We start from the raw sequence: 24066 nt of genomic DNA, 5'->3' as shown, positions 1-24066 counted from the left end.
CCCTGTCTCTACTAAAAATATAAAAATTAGCTAGGCATTGTGGCACGTGCCTGTAATCCCAGCTACTCAGGAGGCTGAGGCACGAGAATCGCTGGAACCTGGGAGTCAGAGGTAGCAGTGAGCTGAGATCATGCCATTGCACTCCAGCCCAGACAACAGAGTGAGACTCAGTCTCAGAAAAAAAAAAAAAAACACAAACAAACAAAAAAGAAAATATAGGTAAGTTACACATCTAGTGCTCTGGTGGCTTTATCAATATGCTCATCCACAAACAATTCTGTAACTAACTTTGGTATGTAGTTAAAGGAAGGCTAAGGCTGGGTATGGTGGCTCACGTCTGTAATCCCAGCACTCTGGGAAGACGAGGTAGACTGCTTGAGCCCAAGAGTTCAAGAACAGTCTGGACAACATGGCGAAACTTCACGTCTACAAAAACTAAAAAAAAAAAAAAAAAATTGGCCAGTCGTGGTGGTTCACACCTGTAATCCCAGCACTTTGGGAGGCCAAGGCAGATGGATTACCTGAGCTCAGGAGTTTGAGACCAGCCTGGCCAACACAGTGAAGCCCTGTCTCTACTAAAAATACAAAATGAGTTGGGCGTGGTGATGCATGCCTGTAATCCCAGCTACTAGGGAGGCTGAGGCAGGACAATGACTTAAACCTGGGAGGCAGAGGTTGCAGCGAGCCAAGATTATGCCATTGCACTCCAGACTGGGAAACAAGAGCAAAACTCTGTGCTCCCCCACCTCCCAAAAGAAAATTAGGCATTGTGGTACACGCCTGTTACTATCAGCTATTTGGGAGGCTGAACTGGGAGGGTCACCTGGGCCTGAGAGGTCAAGGCTGCAGTGAGCAACAATTTTGCCACTGCACTCCAGTCTGGGTGATAGTCTCAAAAAAAAAAAACCCACCCTAAAAACAACAACAGGCTAGTTCCTAATAAGCGAAGACAAAATGTTTTACATTGAACCTAACCCATAATTCAAGCAAAAGACCAAAGTAAATTGTTTACCTTGATATTAACAGTACTTTATTGTACAATGGTACATGGTTGGTTAGTTATACTATACTCTTCTCACACATCCCTAGATAATCAATTATGTTTACCTTTTTTTTCCTCTCTGGCTTTTTGCTCTGCAAGATCTGCTAACCAGTGCAGTGGTGACTGGGATTCTGGAGGAGTTAACTTGTTATCTGTGCCTACATCACTCTCTGGGCTGCTGCCACCATTTTTCTCAGACTTCTGAGGAGTATTTTGCTGCTGAGACTCAGGCATGCACAGAGAAATTTTATTACTGTGATTCAGAACATTCTGTAAAACCTACAAAGGTAGAACAATTATATCTTTAAACACTTTCTTCAATTATTCAATTAGTAGTACAGATATAAGAAATTTACACAGAAATATAGCAAACATTAATTCATACCTAAGTCCTATATCAAATTTCAAATAAATATCAAAGTTGACTTTATTTGAATAACCAGAGAGTTTTACTCACTTGAGATACACCATTCATTGTAGGAAAATTTCCAACTTGTAAATTCTGTTTGTTAGTACAATGACAATGGGATTTAATACCATATTTTTCTCTAAGAGTGTGCATGGCATCTAGAAGATCTGTCAAAACTACAAAATAAAATGGTAGTTAATAAAAAGATTACCACTAGTTGTTAATGCTGTAAAATTTTTTTCTTACAATATTTTATAATTGGGAATAATGGAGGTTTTCTTGTGCCCTTTAAATTTCTTCCATTTTTCTCCATTCTCTTCTATTACAGATTTGATTATTCAACCAAATTTATGTTATTTACTCTTTTATCGCTACTAAAAATTAGATATGCTCAAAAATTGTAAAAAACTTTCATTAAAAATCCAATAGGCCTTTTCATTACACTCTAGCTTTCTCCTTCTAATGGTGAACTTTCTTCATCACTGAGGCTTGGACTTACCTTCTAAGCTTTATTACATAGAGGATTTCCAATAACTGAGCAAGACAATTCAAAACTAGTTAAATCTTCTGTCTCCACCCTGTTATATTTCCAGATACTCCTTTAAGTGCTCCCTTAATCTGCAGCAACCAAGAGCAGTTATATTACATGAAGAAGGTATACTTACCAGAACCAGGTATAATTTGGGTTGGCATTAAATGTTTGTGATCATGAGGCTGTCCCTTCACACACTTCATCCAAGCATATAGTTCTTTATCTGTAAGACAATATACCTTGTAGTATATCACACTCATGGTTTCACAATTATAAATTGATGGTTTAAAGAACCTAACGATTATATATAACGTCTCATTGTCTAGAGTCACAGCCAAGGAGAAAAAGAAAAAAATAAAAATAATGAAATAAAATGTCAATGATATGCTTTAGATGTTTGGTTCTGAAACAAGTCATGAAAAACAGTTCCACCATTTCCTGAATTATATAAAAACAGTGATATAAAATGGATATAATGATGGCCTTTTAAAAATTTTCCAGTCATTATTATTAGTCACCTCTATCTTTTCTGTAGCTAATCTCCTTCTCTTAGCTGTTTTTTGTGCCAAACAGAATTTATGCCTGATCCTAGTACATCAGACTGACACAGTTTGAGATGACTGTTAAATCACTTTCCTCTTATGCTTCAAAGACATGTAGAGGAACATGAGACATGTGAAAAAGCTGGTGCCATACAGTTATTATTAACTGCTATTGCTGACTTCAAATAAGCTTTCATCCCTGAAGTTGTAAACAATTAAGCATACCATAGGGCATAACATAAAGAATAAAAGCATTTGATATCTTGATCTCAAGAACTTTCTCTATAAATTTAGTGACACAGCTACTTATGATGTAGCTATAAGAGCTTCAGTGTCACAAAGCTCAATAAACTCAGCATAAAAAAAATCGAGAACTAGGCCAGGCACAGTGGTTCACACCTGTAAACCCAGCATTCTGGGAGCCCAAGGCCGCGGATCATTTGAGGTCAGGACTTCAAGATCAGCCTAGCCAACGTGGTGAAACGCCATCTCAACTAAAAATAAAAAATCAGCCAGGTGTGGTGATGCATGCCTATAGTCTCAGCTACTTGGGAGGCTGAGGCAGGAGAATCACTTGAACCCGGGAGGTGGAGGTTGCAACAAGCCGAGATCACACCATTGCACTCCAGCCTGGGTGACAGAGCGAGACTCCATCTCAAAAAAAAAAAAAAAAGAAAAAGAAAAAAAAATCTAGAACTATTGCGTCATAAAAATATACATTCAATAAAATTCAAACCCAATCTAAAACTAGTCACCTTTAAAAGCTGTGACTTTCCTCTGCAAAACCTACATAGTAACTTGCAAATGTTTTATATATTGCTTATATTTTAGACACTTATGTTGATTACCACTACATGAAGCTATATATTAAACCTACTCAATCTCAGTTTTATTATAATATTTAACAGTAAAATAGATATTTAGATAGTACGGACAATAACCCAAGGCATAAGTTACACTTAAAAGAATGATATGGTAACTAACAAGACTATACTTTCAAAATTAATACTACTATGAAAATCAGCAGGCTGGGTGTGGTGGCTCACGCCTGTAATCCCAGCACTTTGGGAGGCTGAGGTGGGTGGATCAGCTGAGGTCAGGAGTTTGAGACCAGCCTCGCCAACTTGGTAAAACCCCATCTCTACTAACAATACAAAATTAGGCATGGTGGCCCATGCCTGTAATTCCCAGCTACTTGGGAGGCTGAGGCAGGAGAATTACTTGAATCCAGGAGGCCAAGATTGCGCCACTGCACTCCAGCCTGGGCAACAAGAGTGAAACTCTGTCTCAATGACAACATCCAAAAAAAAAAAGAAGAAAAAGAAAATCAGCAGTAATACATCAATTTAGTTTTAATACTCTTTATCTTATTCAAAGAAAGAATTTATGGTAGCTTACATATATATACATACATACAACACAGCAAAACAGAGTAAATTAAAATTAACTTTTTTAATTTGGCAAAGGAAAACCAAAAGTAATATGAAACCAGGAAAAAGGAATTTGAAATGCACATCATGTCATCAAGTTTTATAAGAATTGAAAATGTCAAAATACATGTATTATGGTTTCACATTTTACTCATATTAACGTATTTATTGCATATCCCAGAAACACTTAGCTGTAGATGTTCAGCTATGCTTTCACATTTGCTCAGGTTTCTTTGGTAAGAAAGGGTAAGCGACTTTGGTAATCCTATCAGTAGAAAATACTGATGGTTAAATCGTGGTTCATCTACCTGATATACTACTCTGAAAAAAGAGCTGCCTGAAATGAAAATGACATTCATTACTTTGAGACAGACAATCTATACTAAATAATTCTAACGTTTCCACAGTTCTAATTCTCTTATTTCATCAGAACTCTACTCCCAACAAAAAATTCAATACCAGTTTTAGGTAGTCACTTCCAAAATTGCCTTGGATAATCTATCTAAAACACTTTTGATTCATTTAATTACTTCCTTTTTGAGACAGGGTATCACTGCGTCACCCAGGCTGGAGTGCAACGGGGCAATCACAATTCACTGCAGCCTCCATCTCCTGGGTTCAGGTGATCCTCCCACCTCAGCATCCCAGGTAATTGGGACTACAGACACACACCACCATGCGCAGCTGAGTTTTTGTATTTTTTTGTAGAGACAGGGTTTTGCCATGTTGCCCAGGCTGGTCTTGAACACCTGGGTTCAAGCAATCTTTGGAAGCCGGCCTTGGCCTCCCAAAGTGCTGAGATTACAGGCACGAGCCACCATGCCCGGCCTACTTCCTTTTTTAAACTTTACATTATCTCTAGCTGTATTAATAAACAGAACACTGTTTTTGTGCCATTTGTTTACCTAGAAATTAGAAATAATTGAAAGGTTGTTTCCAAATTATAAAGATTTCTTTTTTATTCTCTAAGAACTGGAGTCAGCTTGGGCAACATGATGAAACCCTCTCTCTATGAAAAATACAACAAAATTAGTGAGGTATGGTAGTGTGTGCCTGTAGTTCCAGCTGTTCAGGAGGCTGAGGTGGGAGGATCGCTTGAGCCCAGGAGTTTGAGGCTACAGTGAGCTGAGACTGCACCACAGTACTCCAGCCTGGGTGACAAAGTGAGACGCTGTCTCCAAACAAAACAGAAAAATGGGGATAAATGGGATGGGTGGCCGCATATTCCTCAACATTTGTATTTGTACTCTAAAGACCAATATTTAGGAAAATCAATTTACATTTACACTAGTAAGTATTCAACTGTGACTTATAAAGTATGACTGTGTAATTCACAGGTCCTAGAGGACTTCAGGCTTCTACCACATTGCAGTCTTTTAAAAAATTTTTCAATAGAGACAGGGTCTTGCTCTGTCCCCTAGAGTGGAGTGCAGTGGCACAATCAAAGCTCAGTGTAACCTTGAACCCTTGAGCTCAAGTGATCCTCCTGCCTAATCCCAAAGCACATAGGCATGAGTCACAGTGCCTGGCCCACACATTGGAATCTTAAAGCAACAAAGCCGAACCTAAATTTGGGCTACATTAAGGAACTATCTGACTGAAATGAGAAGATGGATACACTCATGAGGCTGATGGGTGTAGATGCAATTTAATTCTAGAAAATACAGCCATTAATAAACTGGTTACTTCTCCTCTTAAAAACAAACTGAAAAAAAAAATTCCTTAATACATTAATAAGGAAGGTAGGAATAAAACAACACAGCTGATGTTCTAGAAGAGTGATCCTAGAGAAAATATTATAAAAACTTCAATTTATGTAAACTTATATACCCACCTCTAGAACTCTTCCTTTCCTTTGCCTTGTAACAATCTAAGCAGACCACAAATCCACATTTTTGGCAGACCCAGTGAATGTTAAACAATGTTGCTTCACATGCATCACACATCTCCCGGACTCCTCTCACTGCTCTTTTCCAGGCAATTTTGGCTGAAATACAGAAAAAACAAAAATTTTAAAGGCAAACATGCTCTTTTCCAAGGCAATTTTGGCTGAAATACAGAAGAAATAAAAATGTAAAGGCAAACCGAGAACTTTCAAGGCTATATTAACTGAAGACCAATAGACTTCTTGAAATAATTAGTAATTCTCTTTAGAAGACTCACAAATGATCATAGGTGAAAAATTAAAATGGCTTACATGTAAGCAGGGTTTCTCAACTCTGGTACTTTTGACATTTTAGGTTGAATAATTCTTTGTTAGGAGGGATTACTCTGTGCATTGCAGACTGTTCAGTGGCATCTGTAGCCTCTACCTATTAGATGTTGGCAACATATCCTTAACTCCCTCAGTTATGCAACCAAAGATGTCTCCAGTTATTGCTAAGTGTCCCCTGAGGGGCAAACCAGTGATTTCAAGGAAGGGAAGGAAAAGAAGCTAATATTTAGAGCGTCTACTATGTTACGAACTATTAAGTACTTAAGTAAACATAATTAACGTAACTTTCTCAACAAATTAACGACATAGTTATCTTTCCTATTTTCCAGACCTGCTTGATACCCAGACAGGTTATTTGCCAAAGGAAACAGTTAAACAGGGAGTAAAGGTGAGATTCCAATACAAATAATTGGGGTAGATTATGTCTTTATAAGCCAAATGTTGAAATTTCACAATTTGCATCCAAAGTGGGTTTAACACATTAATTTATGTTGTAATGGCAGAAACAGCAAAATGCTATTGTGATTTCATAAATGGTTAATTGACTCAATTCACCCTCTACAGGAAAATATCTGTAACCTTGAATACATATTGTAAAAAGGTATCATTAACATAATTAAAAAACAAGATTAGATAAGATTAGGGACTTCTTTCACAGATTAAACATAATTCAAAGAGAAATTCTTAAAACGAAATTTGTGCAGTTCATGTTATATTTAACTTCCTTACCATCCTTTTTCACCCAGGACAAAGCTGTTTTTTCAGATGTTACTAATTGACAGAACTTATCACCTATTATATCCAAGATATATTTAGAAGTCTCTATATCTAGTTCATCATCTTCGTAATTTTCATGTGTCCACAAACTCATAGCTTCATCATCATATTGGTCAGGAGAAGAGAAACCATCTATTCTAACTACTCCGTTTTTACTAAATGACAACCTGAAATATTAAAACATAAAAGCATTAGGTACCAACATATTAAAATGTAAGTCCAGTCTTTAAAGTTGTAAATTTATAATTATGTTTATATTGTATTATAAAATATGAATTACATTAAAAACAGGTTAATTCTTCACACACTAATTATTGAATTAATTTAAATAACTCATAGGTGTTATGCAAATGGCAATAAGTAGTACTAATTTTAGGTTATTTCAAGAAATTAGATCACTTATATTTACTTAACTCCAACAAAATGAAAACTGTTTAAGTGTTTGATGAATGACAAGAGTAAAAATGTGGGTCCAATGTTGCCCAGAGCAATGCTATTATTTTATACATAATCTAAATCAGGAATCACTAAAGCTGAAATGCCCTAAATCAACTTAAGCCTTTCACGAGGAGGACTTTAAAAATGCCAAGTATACATATATTTTCATTAATTAAATTGAAACATTACTGAAGTGACTGAGAACAAGGATGAAATTCTTAATAGTTTTATAGCAACCCCATTGATGTGCTTACTTGCTCTTAGCTTCTGATATCCAAATAACTACTCTATTCAGAGAAGTTTATAGTAAATGGAAGCCAAAATTGCCATTCTCTTACTGGCTGGTGGTTATTCCTCAATTATCTTGTACTTAACTCTCTTTACTCTCAAATAGGTGATGTCTAAAATATAAGTCATACTGTGTTTTTCATATGAACAGCAACATTTCATTTATCCCTATTTTTCATATCTTCATTATCTTTCCAAAGTTTCCTTCTTTTTAAACCAAATTTCTCCTTTTTGTCATAACCCAGCATCTTATTTTGGTTTTATGGTATAATGTTTGCCTGAATATTTCTTTACTTCAGACTTTTCCTAGATTTTCTTATCACCTCAAACCTACTTTCCTTTTGATTCCTTTTTTCATCTCTTCTGCACTCCATGGGTATTACCTCTTATAATTATTCCCTGAAATTGTCTGTCCTTTGGGGATTGTTGGCTACAAAGTGAGGAAGAAAGAGAACCTGGTCCATTCTTATCAACACGTATTTTTGGAGGTCTATACTGGGCTACTAGCATAGTGTATTCAGCAGAGTAAAGTGTCTCAGTTTCTTACAGAGAAACTGAGTTTCTTACCTTTCTCAGGTAATTACAGCTAACAATAGAGCATTTCATATGTGCTTAAGGACTTGGCATACTTTATCTCATTTAACCTTCATTAAAGCTCTGTTAGGTAGGTACTAACATTTACATTTTGCAGATGAGACAGGCTTAGCTGTCCTACCATAGTTAATAAACTCACACAGGAACTAAGGGACAGAGATGGAATTCACAACTAGAAATGACTGATTCTGGAGTGTGACATGTTAATTAGTCTTTACTGTCTGGGTTATCCAGCTATTCTTTAGTTGAACTCTTACAAGTCTACCTTTAAGTTTTTAATTTTAAACTATTATTTGATAATATTTATATAAAATTAGTATATAGGTTAACAACTGTTCAGAAAAAAACCTTTTTCTCATTAAGAATAAATCTCTCAGAACAGAAAGGTCATATAGAACATAAGTAATAATTATGTATTTAGTCTAATAGTTAGAAATTGTTAAAAGTTAGCACAAAAAACATTTAATAACTCTTTTATAATGTTTCCAAAACATGGAGACTCAAAGACTTATTCCCCCATCCAAAAGGGACACTAAGAATAACAACTATATAATTTCCAATACCGAATCAATAAATTACTTTTTTCCCAATCTCATATTTCCACTTACCGTCTAAAGTAGTAAAATCTACAAAATACTGGTGAGTGAGCTGGTTCTTCTCCTTTTTTACTGCGAATAAGTCTACATTCTCGGCACTTTTGTAAATTAGGCCCTATCTCACAGCAGGAGTCATCCTGTAAAAAGGATTCCCCAGTTTGCTTCAGCTTCTTGACTTTACGCCAATCTTTCAATACTGAACGAGGAATGCCAGCTGTAAAATCAGTAGGAAAGTTTTAGCAAGGTTATGCTTTGTAGAAAGTTAAACTCCTTGAGATTAAATTCAAGTCATATATATATATATACACATGAAATTCAAGTCAGTATATTGTGATAATACAGTAAGACTTCAGTAAAGAAGCAAAGACATTAACAGCTCTAGGTACCAATTAATGACTAAAAAGTCTGCAGCAGCATTTCTATTTACTTACTAACCAATTCTACTAACCAAATGAACCTCTCTTATGTCAGGGTACTGAAAATGGAGAACTAAGTTTTCCAGCTGACTAAACTCTTTAAATATTAAATATTCATGTATGTATAACAGCAAATGTAAGAATTTTCATATTCTGTGTATATCAATAACTGAAAATACAGTCCTTCTATACCAAAAGTTGGTTTATGTAGGAGAAAGCTCTTTCAAGATCCACAGCAAGAACGTAAAGATCAAAGGTTTATATATTTAGAAACTACAGGTTAGTCTCAACATATTTCTATTGAAATACACATCTGATTTTCCAAGGTAAGTGTGGCTCATTAAGACAAGTGGTAATTTTATAATACCTGTATTTGGGAGAAGACGTGCTGAGCTATTTCTCCTAACATCTTTCCTTTATTATAATACCCTGCATTTGATATCAACATACTGATGGTGGCAGTGTCTTTTAGAAAAATAAAAGTGTTCGAAGAAAGTAAAAGGAAAAAAAAATTAACTTGGCTATCTTTATTGATGAATTAAAAAAGCTATCAAAAAAGTAAAAAGGACAAAACTCTAATGCATTTTACAGTCTAATATATGAAAACAAAATCAACTTATTTACATACTCTACATCATTGCTCCATCACATTCACTGACTTCTGTTTAATAAGTATAAGAACACTGGCTCAAGTCATCTGTCATCTAGAGAGTAGGAAGAATTTCTGGACTGAGAGGAACTCCAAAAATTAAATGTTGTCTATTAAAATTTTTAAAAACATATTTATTTAAAAGCAAGTTGGCCAAGTGCAGTGGCTCCTGCCTGTAAGCCCAGCACTTTGGGAGGCTGAGGCAGGCGGATCACCTGAGGTCGGGAGTTTGAGACCTGCCTGACCAACATGGTGAAATCCCATCTCTATTAAAATACAAAAAATTAGCCAGGCATGGTGGCATGTGCCTGTAGTCCCAGCTACTCGGGAGGCTGAGGCAGGAGAATCACTTGAATCTGGGAGGTAGAGGTTGCAGTGAGCTGACACTGCACCACTGCACTCCAGCCCGGCGACAGAGCAAGACTCTGTCCTTAAAAGAAAAAAAGAAAGAAAGAAAAAAAAAAGACAAGCTATGTTGGGGTCCAGGCGCAGTGGCTCATGCCTGTGATCCCAGAACTTTGGGAGGCCGAGGTGGGTGGATCACTTGAGGCCAGGAGTTTGAGACCAGTCTGGCCAACAGGTGAAACCCTGTCTCTACTAAAAATACAAAAATTAGGCAGGCGTGGTGGCACGCACCTGTAATTCCAGCCACTGAGGAGGCTGAGGCACAAGAACTGCTTGAGCCCAGGGGGCAGAAGTTGCAGTAGGGTGAGATTGTGCCACTGGATTCCAGGCTGGAATATATATAAATAAAATAAAAGCAAGCTATGTTGGCATCAGCAATTAGTTGTTGGCTTTAACTTCTAATTGTATTCTTACTGCACCCATATTACTGTATCTATATGTCAGACATTAGATTTACAGTTTGCTATTTCTGTCATGCAGAAAGAATAAACTGTATTTCCTACCCTTGTGTTTTCTAATCATGCCCAATGTGTGGATCAGAGGTACAGCTATTCTCCTGAGACTATATACTTCTTGCAGAAACTTAGAAAGCACTGTGTTTAAATAAACCATATGGAGTGGCCCATTTGAAATCAGGTCCAATTATTAAGCACTTCTAGAATTGCTGCCTCGTTCTTTGTAATTACATGCTTTCCCCTCTCTGTCTCTAATTTAGGGTAAGGCATTTGGCTTAATCCACTAGAGAAACACCCACGTGTATAACCACACACCACATCTCCCAGTTATGGTATAAACCCATTTCCAGAAGACTTATGGAAAAGGTTATTTCCTCCACTGTGCAAAAGACAGATTTTTCCTATGAACTGTGTAAAATATTCAGTTTTTACAAGTTGGAATGAATGACAGAATTGTTATACTGCTGATAAAAGCTTTTATTTGATACACTTGCTTCTAATCATCTATTTACTTTTCAATTTATTACACTAGAATAAACTAAATACAGTCTATTTCCATTTTTATTATATGCCTTTAATTCCAGATAATGGAACAGTTCAGAGTATGGATCACCATACCACTGTGAACAAGTTAGATAGTACTAAAGAATCAGACATTTCAAAGTGCAAATCTCAATTATGTGACACAAAACAGGCACTTGGAGCTTTTTTCAATAAAATAATAAATGAGTACAAAGACTTAAAAGGCCCAATTCATACGGAGAGCTTTTGATATTATAATTTTTGCTTCTAGACAAGGCCACACACGACTGCAACTAACTCCTTTTATGAATTTAACTGTCATAGTATTTGTACAATAAAGAAAACTTCATCCTTCAATTCCATATATATATATACTTTACTGGCAATATATAAAATCTAAAAGTTTGAGATTAAGATACTTAGTCAACAAAAAAATACCTAACTCAATGGATACTTCTTCATTTATAGTAAGAACCTTAGTTCTCTAGTAGCAAATCCACAAATAGCTACTCTAACAGAAAACTGGGGAGGAAGAAAATAAGAGACAAATACTCGCCAAACATTAATCTCTAATGTGCCACCCCCTTAAAAAAATATTTTTTTGGAGATACAGAAATTAACTGTGATCATAAACCACTGGTTTTGTGTATTGTAGAATTTATGTATTTAAATATAGTGGCAGTTTCAGATCATAAAATTAAATGTAAAAATTAGATAAAATGTAAGATAGAAGTAAATGAAACATAAAAATCAGTGGCGAAAAAGTGGCTGACTTTTAATTAAGAGAAACAAAAAGGTAGCAGATAGGAAAACATTCCAAAACAGTAGATAAAACAGAATCTATTATATCTAGCTTTAATGTACTAAGAAACACACTATTATGTGTATGTGTATATAAAATATATAATTATACATGTATCATGACGTACGTAATCACATTACACAGTTGAGGTGTAAGCCTAACTCATTCTTTTTGATTGACCATGACTGATGACAATTCTATTAAACATTAGAAAGAGAATGGACATTATTTAATCTATGAAGTAGATAATCCATTCATATTTAGAAGTTCCCTGACTTATGAAAACTACCAACTTAAAGAACTTTTCTGTGCTCAGGAGACTGAGGCAGGAGGACTGCCTGAGACCAGGAGTTGGAGGCTGTTGTGCACTATGGTTACACCTGTGAATAGCCACTGCACTCCAACCTGGGCAATATAGGGAGACTGTCTCTAAAAAATATTTAAGGAAAAAAAAACTTTTCTAGGTAGCCTAGAAGAAAAGCAAGTCAACTCTGTCCACAATTAACAGATGACATCTAATATTGACTTAATATTACTTTGGACTTGGTGAACAAATGGGTCATAAAACAGCCTCTCTAAAGCTACATGCTAGTTACCAAGCAGGCGAGATTTGACTAAACATTACAACCTGGGGAGAAAATAGGCACTCATTCTGGTCCTTTTCTTAGAACTTACTTGTGAATATGTATATTCATCTCAAGATGAAAAGAGAATACGTATTTCACTAAGACTTAATTTTATAAATTTAACTTCACGAGAGTTTTCTAGGCATTAAAACCTGGAAGGTACCTATCTGGTTTTTTTGTTTTTGCTTTTTAAGTTTTACTCAAGTATCTAAACACCCAACACCAAAGGAAATGTCATATAAAACAGAAAAGAAACAATTAAATTGCTCACACTAAGCCTATTATGAATTCATGGGGGCAGTGAGGGAGAGTAAGGGGAACACATAAGAAAAAGCAACTCTGTATATAATCCAATATTCAAGTAAATGGCAGGTATCCTTCGATGTTAATCCCCCTCTCTGTCTTCTGACTATGCTTGCATTTCAGTCTGTCAGTCTCTGGCTCTAGTTGAGTTTGTCCTTTGTTCTTTCACTTTCTGACTGTCCTTTTCTATGACTCCATCCTCCTGTTTTCCTCTCCTTCACTTTGCCTCTGGTTTCCACACAGGCATGTGGGAAAACCTCATTCAGTTAAAAAGCACAAATGGGAGCCTTCAAGCATCCAAGTGCTTGTGAAAGTACTTCTTGAGTGTCCACACTGTCACAGATATTTCATATATTGTATGTGGATGAACACACGGACATAGTGAAACTAAGTGCTTTCTGCATTGTGCAACATACCTAAAAAGAAATAAGCAAACTGAGAAAAACTACTACTACAGTAAAATGATATAGAAACACTTTATAGTGAATATTACTGTTAAGTATCCCTTAGTTTGTCCAGCTGTTGCCACAAAGGATATAAAATCAGTTTTGAAGCTATTAATTTGGCAATTCTTTAACATCGAAATGAATACACAAAACCACAAGCCTCCCCTTATATTAATTTTTACCCATTAAGGACTGTTTGAATGAGCAGCATTAAATAGATAATAATTTCCATAAGCTTCCCATTTTGTCACCAGATGATATAAGAGTGAAATATAGTCCACATTCATATTACTCTGAAGTAAAATTGGCCCTCCATTAACTGTGGGTTCTAAACCCATGGGTTCAACCTACCATGGATCAAAAATACTCAAGAGAAAAAAATATTCTACAAAGTTCCAAAAAAGCAAAACTTTAACTTGCCATGTGCAGAGTACTATGTTCAATCCTGCATGTATGAAGTGATGTGTAAGGATTGTGTTAGGCATTATAAGGAATCTAGAGATGATTTAAAGTATATGGGAGGATGTGTGTAGGTTTCACGCAAATATAGTCATACACTATTAGGCAATTTCCTCATTGTGGGAACTTCATAGAATGTACTTACACAAACCCAGCTTACAAAGCTGTACAGTATTTACTGTACTTTATATTATAGATAATTGTAACACAAAGTATTTACGTATCTCAACAAAGAAAAAGGTATAATAAAAACATAGTCTTACAATCTCATGAGACCACTGTCATATATACATTCCATCATTTTTTGTTTATTTTTTGAGACATGGTCTTGCTCTGTTGCCCAGGCTGGAGTGCAGTGGTGCAGTCATGGCTCACTGCAGCTTCAACCACCCCAGCTCAAGTGATCCTCCTGCCTCAGCTTCCCAAAGTGATGGGATTACAGGAGTGAGCCACTGTGCCCAGCTGTGCATTCTGACTGAAAAGTTGTTATGCAGCACATGACTGTACTATGCTATTTTATATAAGGGATGTGCACATCTGTGAATTTTGGTATCCGTGGGGGGTGGGGTCCTGAAACCAATCCCCCACAGGTATACCCAGGGACAAGTGTAACTGTCTTCTAGAAATGTGCCTCAAAATATGCATATGTGAGTAGAATTTCTTTCCTGACTACATCTTGGTAGAGGTAAATATCTTAGCTGATATTACGAATCCACTTTTGGTGTGACAGCCATAACTGCATTTTGACAATTCTTAAAAATGGCCAAAATACGAGTAACTACTAAATTCCACGCTGAGTTATGCAAATTACCTACAATGACTGTCAGGTAAAACATATATTTCTACAAGTCCTTTTAAAAATGGAGGAATAAGTGTTCTCTCATTTCCTCTTAAAGGGGAAATGTTTGTGAAATGTAGAAACGAGATCAGTGAGCATACACATAAAGGTAAGGCATGCAAATGAAGACAAAGGATGCCTTTAAAAGCTCACTGATCTTTAAAGCAGCACACTAATTCAGCTAAAACATTCAGCCCATTTTACCTGAGATAAAACAAAGTAACTGACTTACTATTACTGTTGCTTTGCAACTTCAGTTTACTTTTTTCTTTGGCACTCCTGCTGAGAACTCCATTGGGTTTCAAATCTTCTTCTATTTCACCTTTTCTCTTCTGCAAATCATTTTGCTTCTTTTTGTAAGTTGGCTTAGGTTGTCTTTTAGTCCTTTGCTCTGACTTGCTTTCACTTTCATCTGAGTCTCCACTTTCAGAGCCAGATTCATAAGTTCTTTTGGCTTTTCTCCTATTGACTTTATCATCTTTTACATATTTATCAACTATGATCTTACTATCTACACTATTTTGTATATCACTAGATGTAGAGGCTATTAAGTTGACAGAACATGGCTTAATAATTTCTGATACAGAATTCCCTGAATTTTCCATTTTATTAGTATTTTTATCTTCTTCTGAATGTCTGGTGAGCCACGCCTTTTTCAGTTTAGTATGGTAGTTTGGTTGACTTGTCTGGGAAGCTTGCCCATTTCCTACAGAGTTTGCTTTGTTAATTGTACTACAGATTACAGTGCTATCAAGAGGAAGGGAGGCTGAAAGTGTCTGACTTTTTATAGCATTAGGTTCAGTCTCACTGACATTACTACTTTTATACTGAGCTGCAGCCAATGCTGCCTTGTGCTTTTTTAAATGGATAAAATCAGTTGTGCCTGAGAACCCAGAACTGGGTTGAACAACACTTCCTGTCTTACTACTGGCTAACGTAACTGGTGCTGTGGTGCTGACCTTGCATTCTTGTTTTTGAGCCACTGGCTGACTGACACTTTTTGAAGATGTACATTCTGATGATGTAGAGGCCAAAATGGTATTTGATAAAGAAGAAATTGCTTCTGAACCACCCCAGCTGGAAACACTGGTAGTATCGGCAGCAGATGTGATTACATCCGTTTTGGTATTACACATTGTATTTACAGACATGACTGAACTGGGAACACTGCCCTGTGAGACAGCCTGAAAGTTTTTTTCAGATTTTGTGTGAACACTGTCTGAATTCACATTTGGCAAAATGATTCTTCCAGTTTCTCCGGCTTCTGCTAGTTTGAGGCAATCTGTTTTATGTGCCCCAGCTGAAGATCTTTCACTAACTCGATCTTTAGAAGCTAACTGCACTGCTGGCATACTATCAGTTTTTGTACTAGAAGACGGACGCACAATGACAGATGCCATAGCAGCCTGTAACTTTCCGCTGCTTTTCTCCACATGCCATTCGGTTTTCTCTTTGCTGAAGTTATTATTAGGTCTCCACATCTCTGTCAAACTCTGTTCTGAAGAACTCTTAAAATTTGCCTGAGAGTCTTTTGGCTCGGGTATTAGAGTTGGAGGCTTCTGTGACTCTTGAATTTTACCACCAGCATTTACTGGCATCACAGGAGTTAAAGTTGGAGGGGAAAGGCTACTATAGCTGCCTTCCTTTCTTTCCAGGCTGTGATGGATTGGTGGGTGAAATACTGGTGCTCTATGTAATGCAGGCATACTGCGGAGTGTATTTGTAGAAGAAATTGTCAAATGGGTAGGACTCCTACAGTCATTTCTGAAGGCTGTTACTGAGTGAGATGCAATCTGATGAGGAAGATGTTCTGGTATCTTGCCTACTAAACCTTCACTTTCTGGTTGGTGTTTAATCAAAGGTGGAGGCTTTGAAAGAGATGTTATAAATGAAGTCAGAGTTTGAGGATTAGCTGCTGCTGCTGCAAGGGCATTACTCTGTTTATCACCATAAATATTTGAAATTTCTTTGGATGGGTATGATCTTGGTGGTTCATTGACCACACTATTAGACAATGTAGTGAAATAGTTACTTTGGGGTAAACTCTGAGGCACTGAGTGCTTCATTTTATAAAGATCTGATACTGAGCGTTCTACATCCATATCTTGTTTGATGACATGGCTTTTAGGACTGGACGATGATGATGCCACTCTGGAATAATTCTCTCTCTCACTCTCAAGTCCCTTGATTTTAGTTGTAAAGGGAGCAACATCAATACTTTCTTGAAGAATTCGACGGTGTTCCTCTTTGTATTTGTTTAATCTCTCTCCAGTCTCCTGGGGTGGTCTCTGTAATTGATTTAATACTGGATCCACAAAATGCCTATGTAAGTGACAATCTTTTCCAGTCTGTGACCTATTTAGATCCAGGTCATTTTTTGCTGATGTGGATGCAACAGACCGTAATGGTTCCATAAAAGCTTTCCTTTCTAATTCTCTGTAAAGAAAATACACAAATATTTCTGTAACCACTATTTCTTGCAAAATACAAAGATAGCTTCTATGCAATATCATTCTACTATAAAAGTAAAAGACATCTTTGCATGTACTCTATTATTATAACAAATTTGAAGAAATATCAAAACAGAACAAGCCTAATCTTAAGATATGTGTTAACTTAAAATTAACTGTTTAAAAGGCGAATTTAAGAAAAATTATGAACAAGGTATTTATAATTTTTAAGCATTGGTGAACTTACTCCTTATGATGATCTACTAAAGTTTTTGTCAGTGGTGGACTGGAATGGGCTGTAATTTTAAGAGGCCGATGAGGCTCTGCACTGGAAGGTCTGACAGGAATGTGACTAAGTAATCCAATACCATCTGCTGAGGTCACAGGGGTGGGCTGATGTAGCCAAGGACTGGGAGAATTCTATTAAAAACAAAACAAAACAAAAAACCTAGATTTCAGTTACTAGAAAAAGCTAAACACCGTGTCACAGTAGGACTGGGTATGATCTTGGTGGTTTATGAGTTCATTCAAATAGCAGCTTATTTGGGAAACTTGTAACTTTTTCTAAATACATCTTATGAGAAATAGTCAAATAATAACATAATTATACAGATTTTTCCATATCATAATCAGTATTAAAGAATAACTTATTGTCATCTTACTAAAAATAGATCTTGAAATCAGTGCCTTTAATTTACTATAAATGCCATATACAGAACCTAGCTTATATGATTTCCTAAGATTTTAACAGCAAAAGAATATATATTGCTAACAGTAAAAACAGAATATTCCTAAAACACATTTCACCAGAAGTAGAAATTATAACCAAATTAATTTGTCAATTTTTGTCAACAGAAATAATTAACTTTTCCAATGTAACAATTTACTGACAACTGGCAGATAATTACATTTCAAAACCCAAATGCACTCCCCATTTCACTCTAAGCTATAAACAAGATTGGACCATTAACCTTGGAGGTATAGAGGTCTAATAAAGTTAATTTTTTACATCAATATGCTGCCTGTCTCGTAACTGAATATAAGGTGACAGCAACCTCTACATCGAGACATGCAGCTATCTGATTACATGCTTAAGGATTTTTCTATATTCTGACTCACTGACATTCTTCCAGAACATGTTTTATGAATTTGTTAACAGGATGACAGTCAAATAGCAGGAAAATACAATCTCCTTTGTATTTTCTCTAATTTATTCCCTAACAAAGGGAATACATTTTACTTCTTAAAATAATGCAAAAGCAATATATCATGCCAAAAATATACTGCTATGAAATTAGATTAAAAACATACACTATAGCCATAAACCCCACATAAGAGAAAAATACATAAATATACACATAAGGATCAAATATGTGTCTCAAACGGCCTCAGTTCCACAAGATCCAGAAATCTTAAACAGCAATCAATTATGGCAATGACAACAAAGTTTTGATGTATAAAATGCCATTCAAAATTATTTCTTAATAATAGTGTCTTATGCCTGTATTGTTTCTTCACTTTTGGTTAACAGTAGAGGATAAGACATTTTTATTTTTTGCTCAAAATGCTATTCAAATTTACTCCTTTATGCTGTAATTTTATATAACAAATAAAAATCCGATACACTTGTTTTTAGTTTAACACATTTATGACCAGTTAGTAAAATATTTTATGTACTTATAAACATGGAGGCTAGACAGTCATGGTCTAAGTCCATATATATGTGACACATACTGAGTACTGCTCCTTTCCAAGCCATTTTTAAGTTACTTAAATCCGTTTTCCAGAGTTTGGATATTAAGGAAAAAGACACAAATCTTTAGCAAGCTCTTGGCTCCCCTGGGTTCCTCTAGCTAGCTTATCTTTGTGCAGCTGCAGCTACGTTAATGACATGAGAATGAAGGGTCAGAATAAAAATGTGAGTGCAACAATAAAAACAGAAACCTTGAATTAATAATGTGAGTGCAGTAGGGCACTTGGACCACCAGGCCTGCTTTCTATTCTGGTAAAGAGGATAATATGGGCACTTGGACCACCAGGCCTGCTTTCTATTCTGGTAAAGAGGATAATATAGTGAGTAGTGATTCTTCACTGAGTTTGACTATGTAACATACAGGTTCTAGTAGGATTCCCATCTACCACAAGATCAACAGCACCCTCCAAAATGGTAATGGGAAGCTTGTGATCAATGGCAGCATAATTCTGGAACTGAGATCTTGTCAAACTCAAATGTGGTGATGCTGGTGCAGAATAAACTGTGGGGATCACTGGTGAGACTTCATTAAATGCCAAAGGTCATATGAAAGTAGAGCCAAAAGGAGTCCATGTTTGCAACAGGAATAAACCACAGGAAACATCTTTCAAAACTGGTAGACCTAGGCCGGGCGCGGTGGCTCAAGCCTGTAATCCCAGCACTTTGGGAGGCCGAGACGGGCGGATCACGAGGTCAGGGATCGAGACCATCCTGGCTAACACGGTGAAACCCCGTCTCTATTAAGAAATACAAAAAAACTAGCCGGGCGAGGTGGCGGGCGCCTGTAGTCCCAGCTACTCGGGAGGCTGAGGCCGGAGAATGGCGTAAACCCGGGAGGCGGAGCTTGCAGTGAGCTGAGATCCGGCCACTGCACTCCAGCCTGGGTGACAGAGCGAGACTCCGTCTCAAAAAAAAAAAAAAAAAAAAAAAAACTGGTAGACCTTATGCAAGATGTAGCATCAACCATTTGGTGCCTCTTATCATCAACGTTAATCCATCACATGGTTGGGCTTGATGGCTCATGCCTGTAATCCCAGCACTTTGAGAGGCCGAGGCAGGCGGATCACTTGAGGTCAGGAGTTTGAGAACAGCCTGGCCAGCATGGTGAAACCTCGTCTCTACTACAAATACAAAAAATTAGCCAGGTCTGGTGTTGCAAACCTGTAGTCCCAGCTACTTGGGAGGCTGAGGCAGGAGAATCACTTGAACCCAGGAGGCAGAGGCTGCAGTGAGCTGAGAATGCATCACTGTACTCCAGCCTCGCAACAGAGTGAGACTCCATCTAAAAAAAAAAAAAAAAAAAAAAAAAAAAAAGTGTATCCATCACAACTTGGGAATGATAAGAAGACTCGTGGCCACTGTCTACCCAAAACATAATCTCTCCTTTCACAAACTTTTGGCATGACGAACAGCATGCTTTTATCTATTGGCATCACTAATGTTATATGTAAAAAATATTATCCCTGAGTAAAAGAGAAAGTCACTAAAATTGCCTTCTAAATCACCACCCCCAACTGTGATCTCACTTTACTTTAGAAAGCTGTCAAAAAAGATGACATTAAGGTGTTAAAAACACCCATGTGAGGCAGAGGTTGCAGTGAGCCAAGATCGCGCCACTCTTCTCTAGAGCTTGGGTGACAGAGCAAGACCCCGTCTCAAAAAAAACCCCACAAAGAAACAAACAAAAAAAACACCCATGTTCACTGTAGCATTATTCACCATGGCCAAGAGGTGAAAGCAATGCAAGTGTCCACACACAGATGAATGGAGAAAGAAAATAGGGCACATACATACAGTGGAATATTATACAGCCTCAAATAAGAAGAAAATCCTGTCACATGTTGCAACATGGATGAACCTCAAGAATATTGTAGTAAACTAAATAAGCCAGTAAAAAAAGGATAAATATTCTATGATTCTACTCACAGAAAGTATCTAAAGTCATGAAAACCACAGAAACAGAAGAAAGGCGGTTGCCAAGGGCGGGCGGGGAAGGGGAATTAGTGTTTAATGGTTATAGTTTCAGTTTTACAAGATGAAAAAGTTCTAGAGACCTGCTGCACAACAATGTGAACATACTTAACACTACTGAACTGTATACTTAAAAATGTTTAAGATGGCACATTTAATGTTATGTACGTGTGTGTATTTTAACCACGAAAACAAACAAGGTGTTAAAAAAAAGATTCTGGGGGATACTTGATGAGCATCCTAGGATGTACAAAGGACAAGGCTGTCTCCTGGGAGTTTAAAAGTGATATCAATTTTTCCATTTTTTATACCGGGGCAAGTATTGCTCTCAACAACCATTTTTTAGTGTAAAAATGAATTTGCTATAGAAACCACATAGCTCATGAATGAACAAGAGCCTTATACCACCACCTTCAGCAATACTGTGTTAGGCAGACAAAATCTCAGCTGCAGCTTTACCCTCAAATACTGGGAATCTGCAACCTTGAACACCCTTAAGGGAACAAGGGGGTTAAATAGTCAAACATCATACTATACCATTAATATACAAATACACATCTGGAGAATATAATAATTTGTTTTTAAGAATAATTTGATAATATTTATCAAAAGCCTTACAATTTTATATAAATCTTAGAAATTTCATTTCTGGGAATTTGGCTGAGCAAAACAATTATGTATAATTTGTATTATATATTATAATTATCACATAATTATTGTATAATTATAATTATGCATAATTTGGTATAATTTTTATACCAAAAATCAGCTAGGCGCGGTGGCTCATGCCTGTAATCCTAGCACTCTGGGAGGCCGAGACAGGTGGATCACAAGGTCAGGAGTTCAAGACCAGTCTGCCCAACATGGTAACACCCCGTCTCTACTAAAAATACAAAAATTTGCCAGGCATGGTGGCAGCTACCTGTAATCCCAGCTACTCACTCAGGAGGCTGAGGCAGAAGAACAGCTTGAACCCAGGAGGCAGAGGTTGCAGTGACCCGAGATCATGTCACTGCATTCTAGCCCAAGTGACAGAGTGAGACTCCATCTCAAAAAAAAAAAGAAAAAAAGAAAATATACCCAAAATTTATATGTATAATAAATATTACAATCTATAAAGTTTTACTTCCTTAAACTAACTCTTTTTATAAACAGGCTTTTCTGAGGTTTCAGCTCCCACTCTTGAGGTTACTAAGTGTATGGAAAAACAACCGAAAAGTTCTAACATATTTTATAATAGGAAATGACCTAAAAAATAGATGGAATATTGAAAAAGCACCTGTACATGTTCATTTATATTGATATGTGGCAAACTACAGTGTAACTTACCCTCCTTAATGAAGCTTCAGCATTAACTGCATTTTCTGGGTGAACCCACTTAGAAGAAGGCAAACCGAGTCCTGAGTATGCATGTGTTCCATTTGGATACTGCCAAATAATTGGATAAAGTCCAAGCTGATTATATGAAGCAGAAGGATGGGCTTGTCCAAGAAGATGAGGTGACTGGTGCTGTAACAACTGTTGTTGTTGCTGGTGTGCTAGTGCTAAGTGGCTCAAGCTGCTGGCATGAGCACTCTCTAGTCGTGGGTGGCCACCAAGTAAGGAGGCAGTAGGCACTCCAGGTAACACAGTGGGAAGTAAATGAGGGTGATGAACAGCATGGTGTGGACCACTAGTCAGAGGATGAGTGTTAATGGTAGGTAATGGAGTTTGACTAGATGATCCGGCTAGTAAATGGGGTGCAGGAGTTAAGGCAGGATGATGGGTACCTGGATTTAAACAGGTTCTATGAGATGAGGAGTGAAGAGGAAAAGGATGCTGGCTTAGGAAAGGTGAAATATGATTAGCTCCTGTTTCTGACCCAATAAGTGCAGGATCTCTGTAAACTGTAAAATGCTCATTTTTATCAATGATAAGAGGACTCTTTGTATTTTCTAATGTACTGCTTCGAGTAGGAATTGGATGAAAACTGCATCTTGACAGCTCATGTTCTATCTTATTTGCCAGTCTTCTTTCACCAGTAGCTTGGCTGTTCACATAAGTGGTCTTAGACTTTACAGAATCAGGAGAATGAGTTATTTTGGGTTTAACAACTTCAGGTGACGGACTGGATTTTATCTTGTGAGTATCTACTGAAGTATTAAGTTTAGATTTTATAGTCTCTGGAGGTGGACTTCGCTTATGCAGCTTATCTTCCATGACAGAAACTGCACTTAAAGGAGAAATGTAAGAGACATACTTCTCTTTTTCCATGTTCAAGTGATCATTTCCTGAAGAAGCATTTGTAACACTTGATTGGGTAAGATCCACTTTAACTACATCACTGACCCAGCTCTGGTCAGAATCTTGTTTTGCTGTTTCTAAGAATTTTGCATTTGCAATAGAGTGTTTTGAATCACTAACATTAGGATCCATTTTCTGAAGTGTCTGAAGGCCAAAGGTACTTGAGTTTTCCTGAGCCACCTTTTCTAAATTAGTGTCATTTGTAATATCAATAACACATTTTGGTGTGGGTGGTCTGGATACAAACTTCTCCTTTGGTAGTAATTCCATGGTATGTGTTTTTTCCAGACTGCATTCCTGAGGAAGTAAATCATTAGAATTATGATCAGAAACTGTGGATTGTTCTGATGAATGGATAATCATTTCTTCTTGAAGCTGAGTGTCAACAGACTTCCGCTTCTCTGCTTCTTCATGTTTTTTATCTTCCTGTATTTGATCCCAGGGAGGCTGGCTATCTTTTAGGGTCTCTTCTCCTGCCTTCTCATTATTATGGGGTTTTCCTTCTTCTCCATTTATTTTTGAAGTATTTTTATTTTTCAATTCATTCTCTGACTTCTGTTCTGATGAATTATCTATTATTCTCTTATTTGAATTTTCTGAGTCGCTGCTCTCAGAAAAGTCTGAAACATTGTCAGTTCGAAGTCTTTTCATATTTAGTTTCTTTTCATCCTCCTCAGGTTTCCTTCTTTTATTCATCAAGTGTTTGTTTTTACCTTTAGGGTTTTCTGTAGGATTAAAGAAAGAACAATCTTATTTTTCACATTAAATAAGCATATTTTAAAATGTATTTTTGTTTTGTTTTCATTCCCTTAAAAAAAAAGTGGG

The 24066-nt window shown here is 36.7% G+C and overlaps 1 protein-coding gene across 5 annotated transcripts in view; it reads right to left on the bottom strand.

Moving 5' to 3' along the window:
* The window catches only part of JMJD1C (jumonji domain containing 1C), a 363296-nt gene that overhangs the window by 24570 nt on the left and 314660 nt on the right, over positions 1–24066 (bottom strand). For all 5 annotated transcript variants that reach the window (XM_025395496.1, XM_025395493.1, XM_025395497.1 and 2 more), the window contains 9 exons: positions 22288–23966; positions 17482–17654; positions 15017–17220; positions 8876–9077; positions 6900–7114; positions 5790–5942; positions 2117–2206; positions 1500–1627; positions 1108–1321 (listed from right to left, as the gene is read on the bottom strand). In XM_025395496.1, the coding sequence (XP_025251281.1) occupies positions 1108–1321; positions 1500–1627; positions 2117–2206; positions 5790–5942; positions 6900–7114; positions 8876–9077; positions 15017–17220; positions 17482–17654; positions 22288–23966 (5058 nt within the window). The remainder of the gene's footprint in view (positions 1–1107; positions 1322–1499; positions 1628–2116; positions 2207–5789; positions 5943–6899; positions 7115–8875; positions 9078–15016; positions 17221–17481; positions 17655–22287; positions 23967–24066) is intronic.

The sequence above is a fragment of the Theropithecus gelada genome, chromosome 9 (assembly GCF_003255815.1).
Source record: "Theropithecus gelada isolate Dixy chromosome 9, Tgel_1.0, whole genome shotgun sequence".
Lineage (NCBI taxonomy): Eukaryota > Metazoa > Chordata > Mammalia > Primates > Cercopithecidae > Theropithecus > Theropithecus gelada.
Note: the sequence above shows the minus strand (reverse complement) of the source record. Positions and strands in the feature narration are given on the sequence as shown.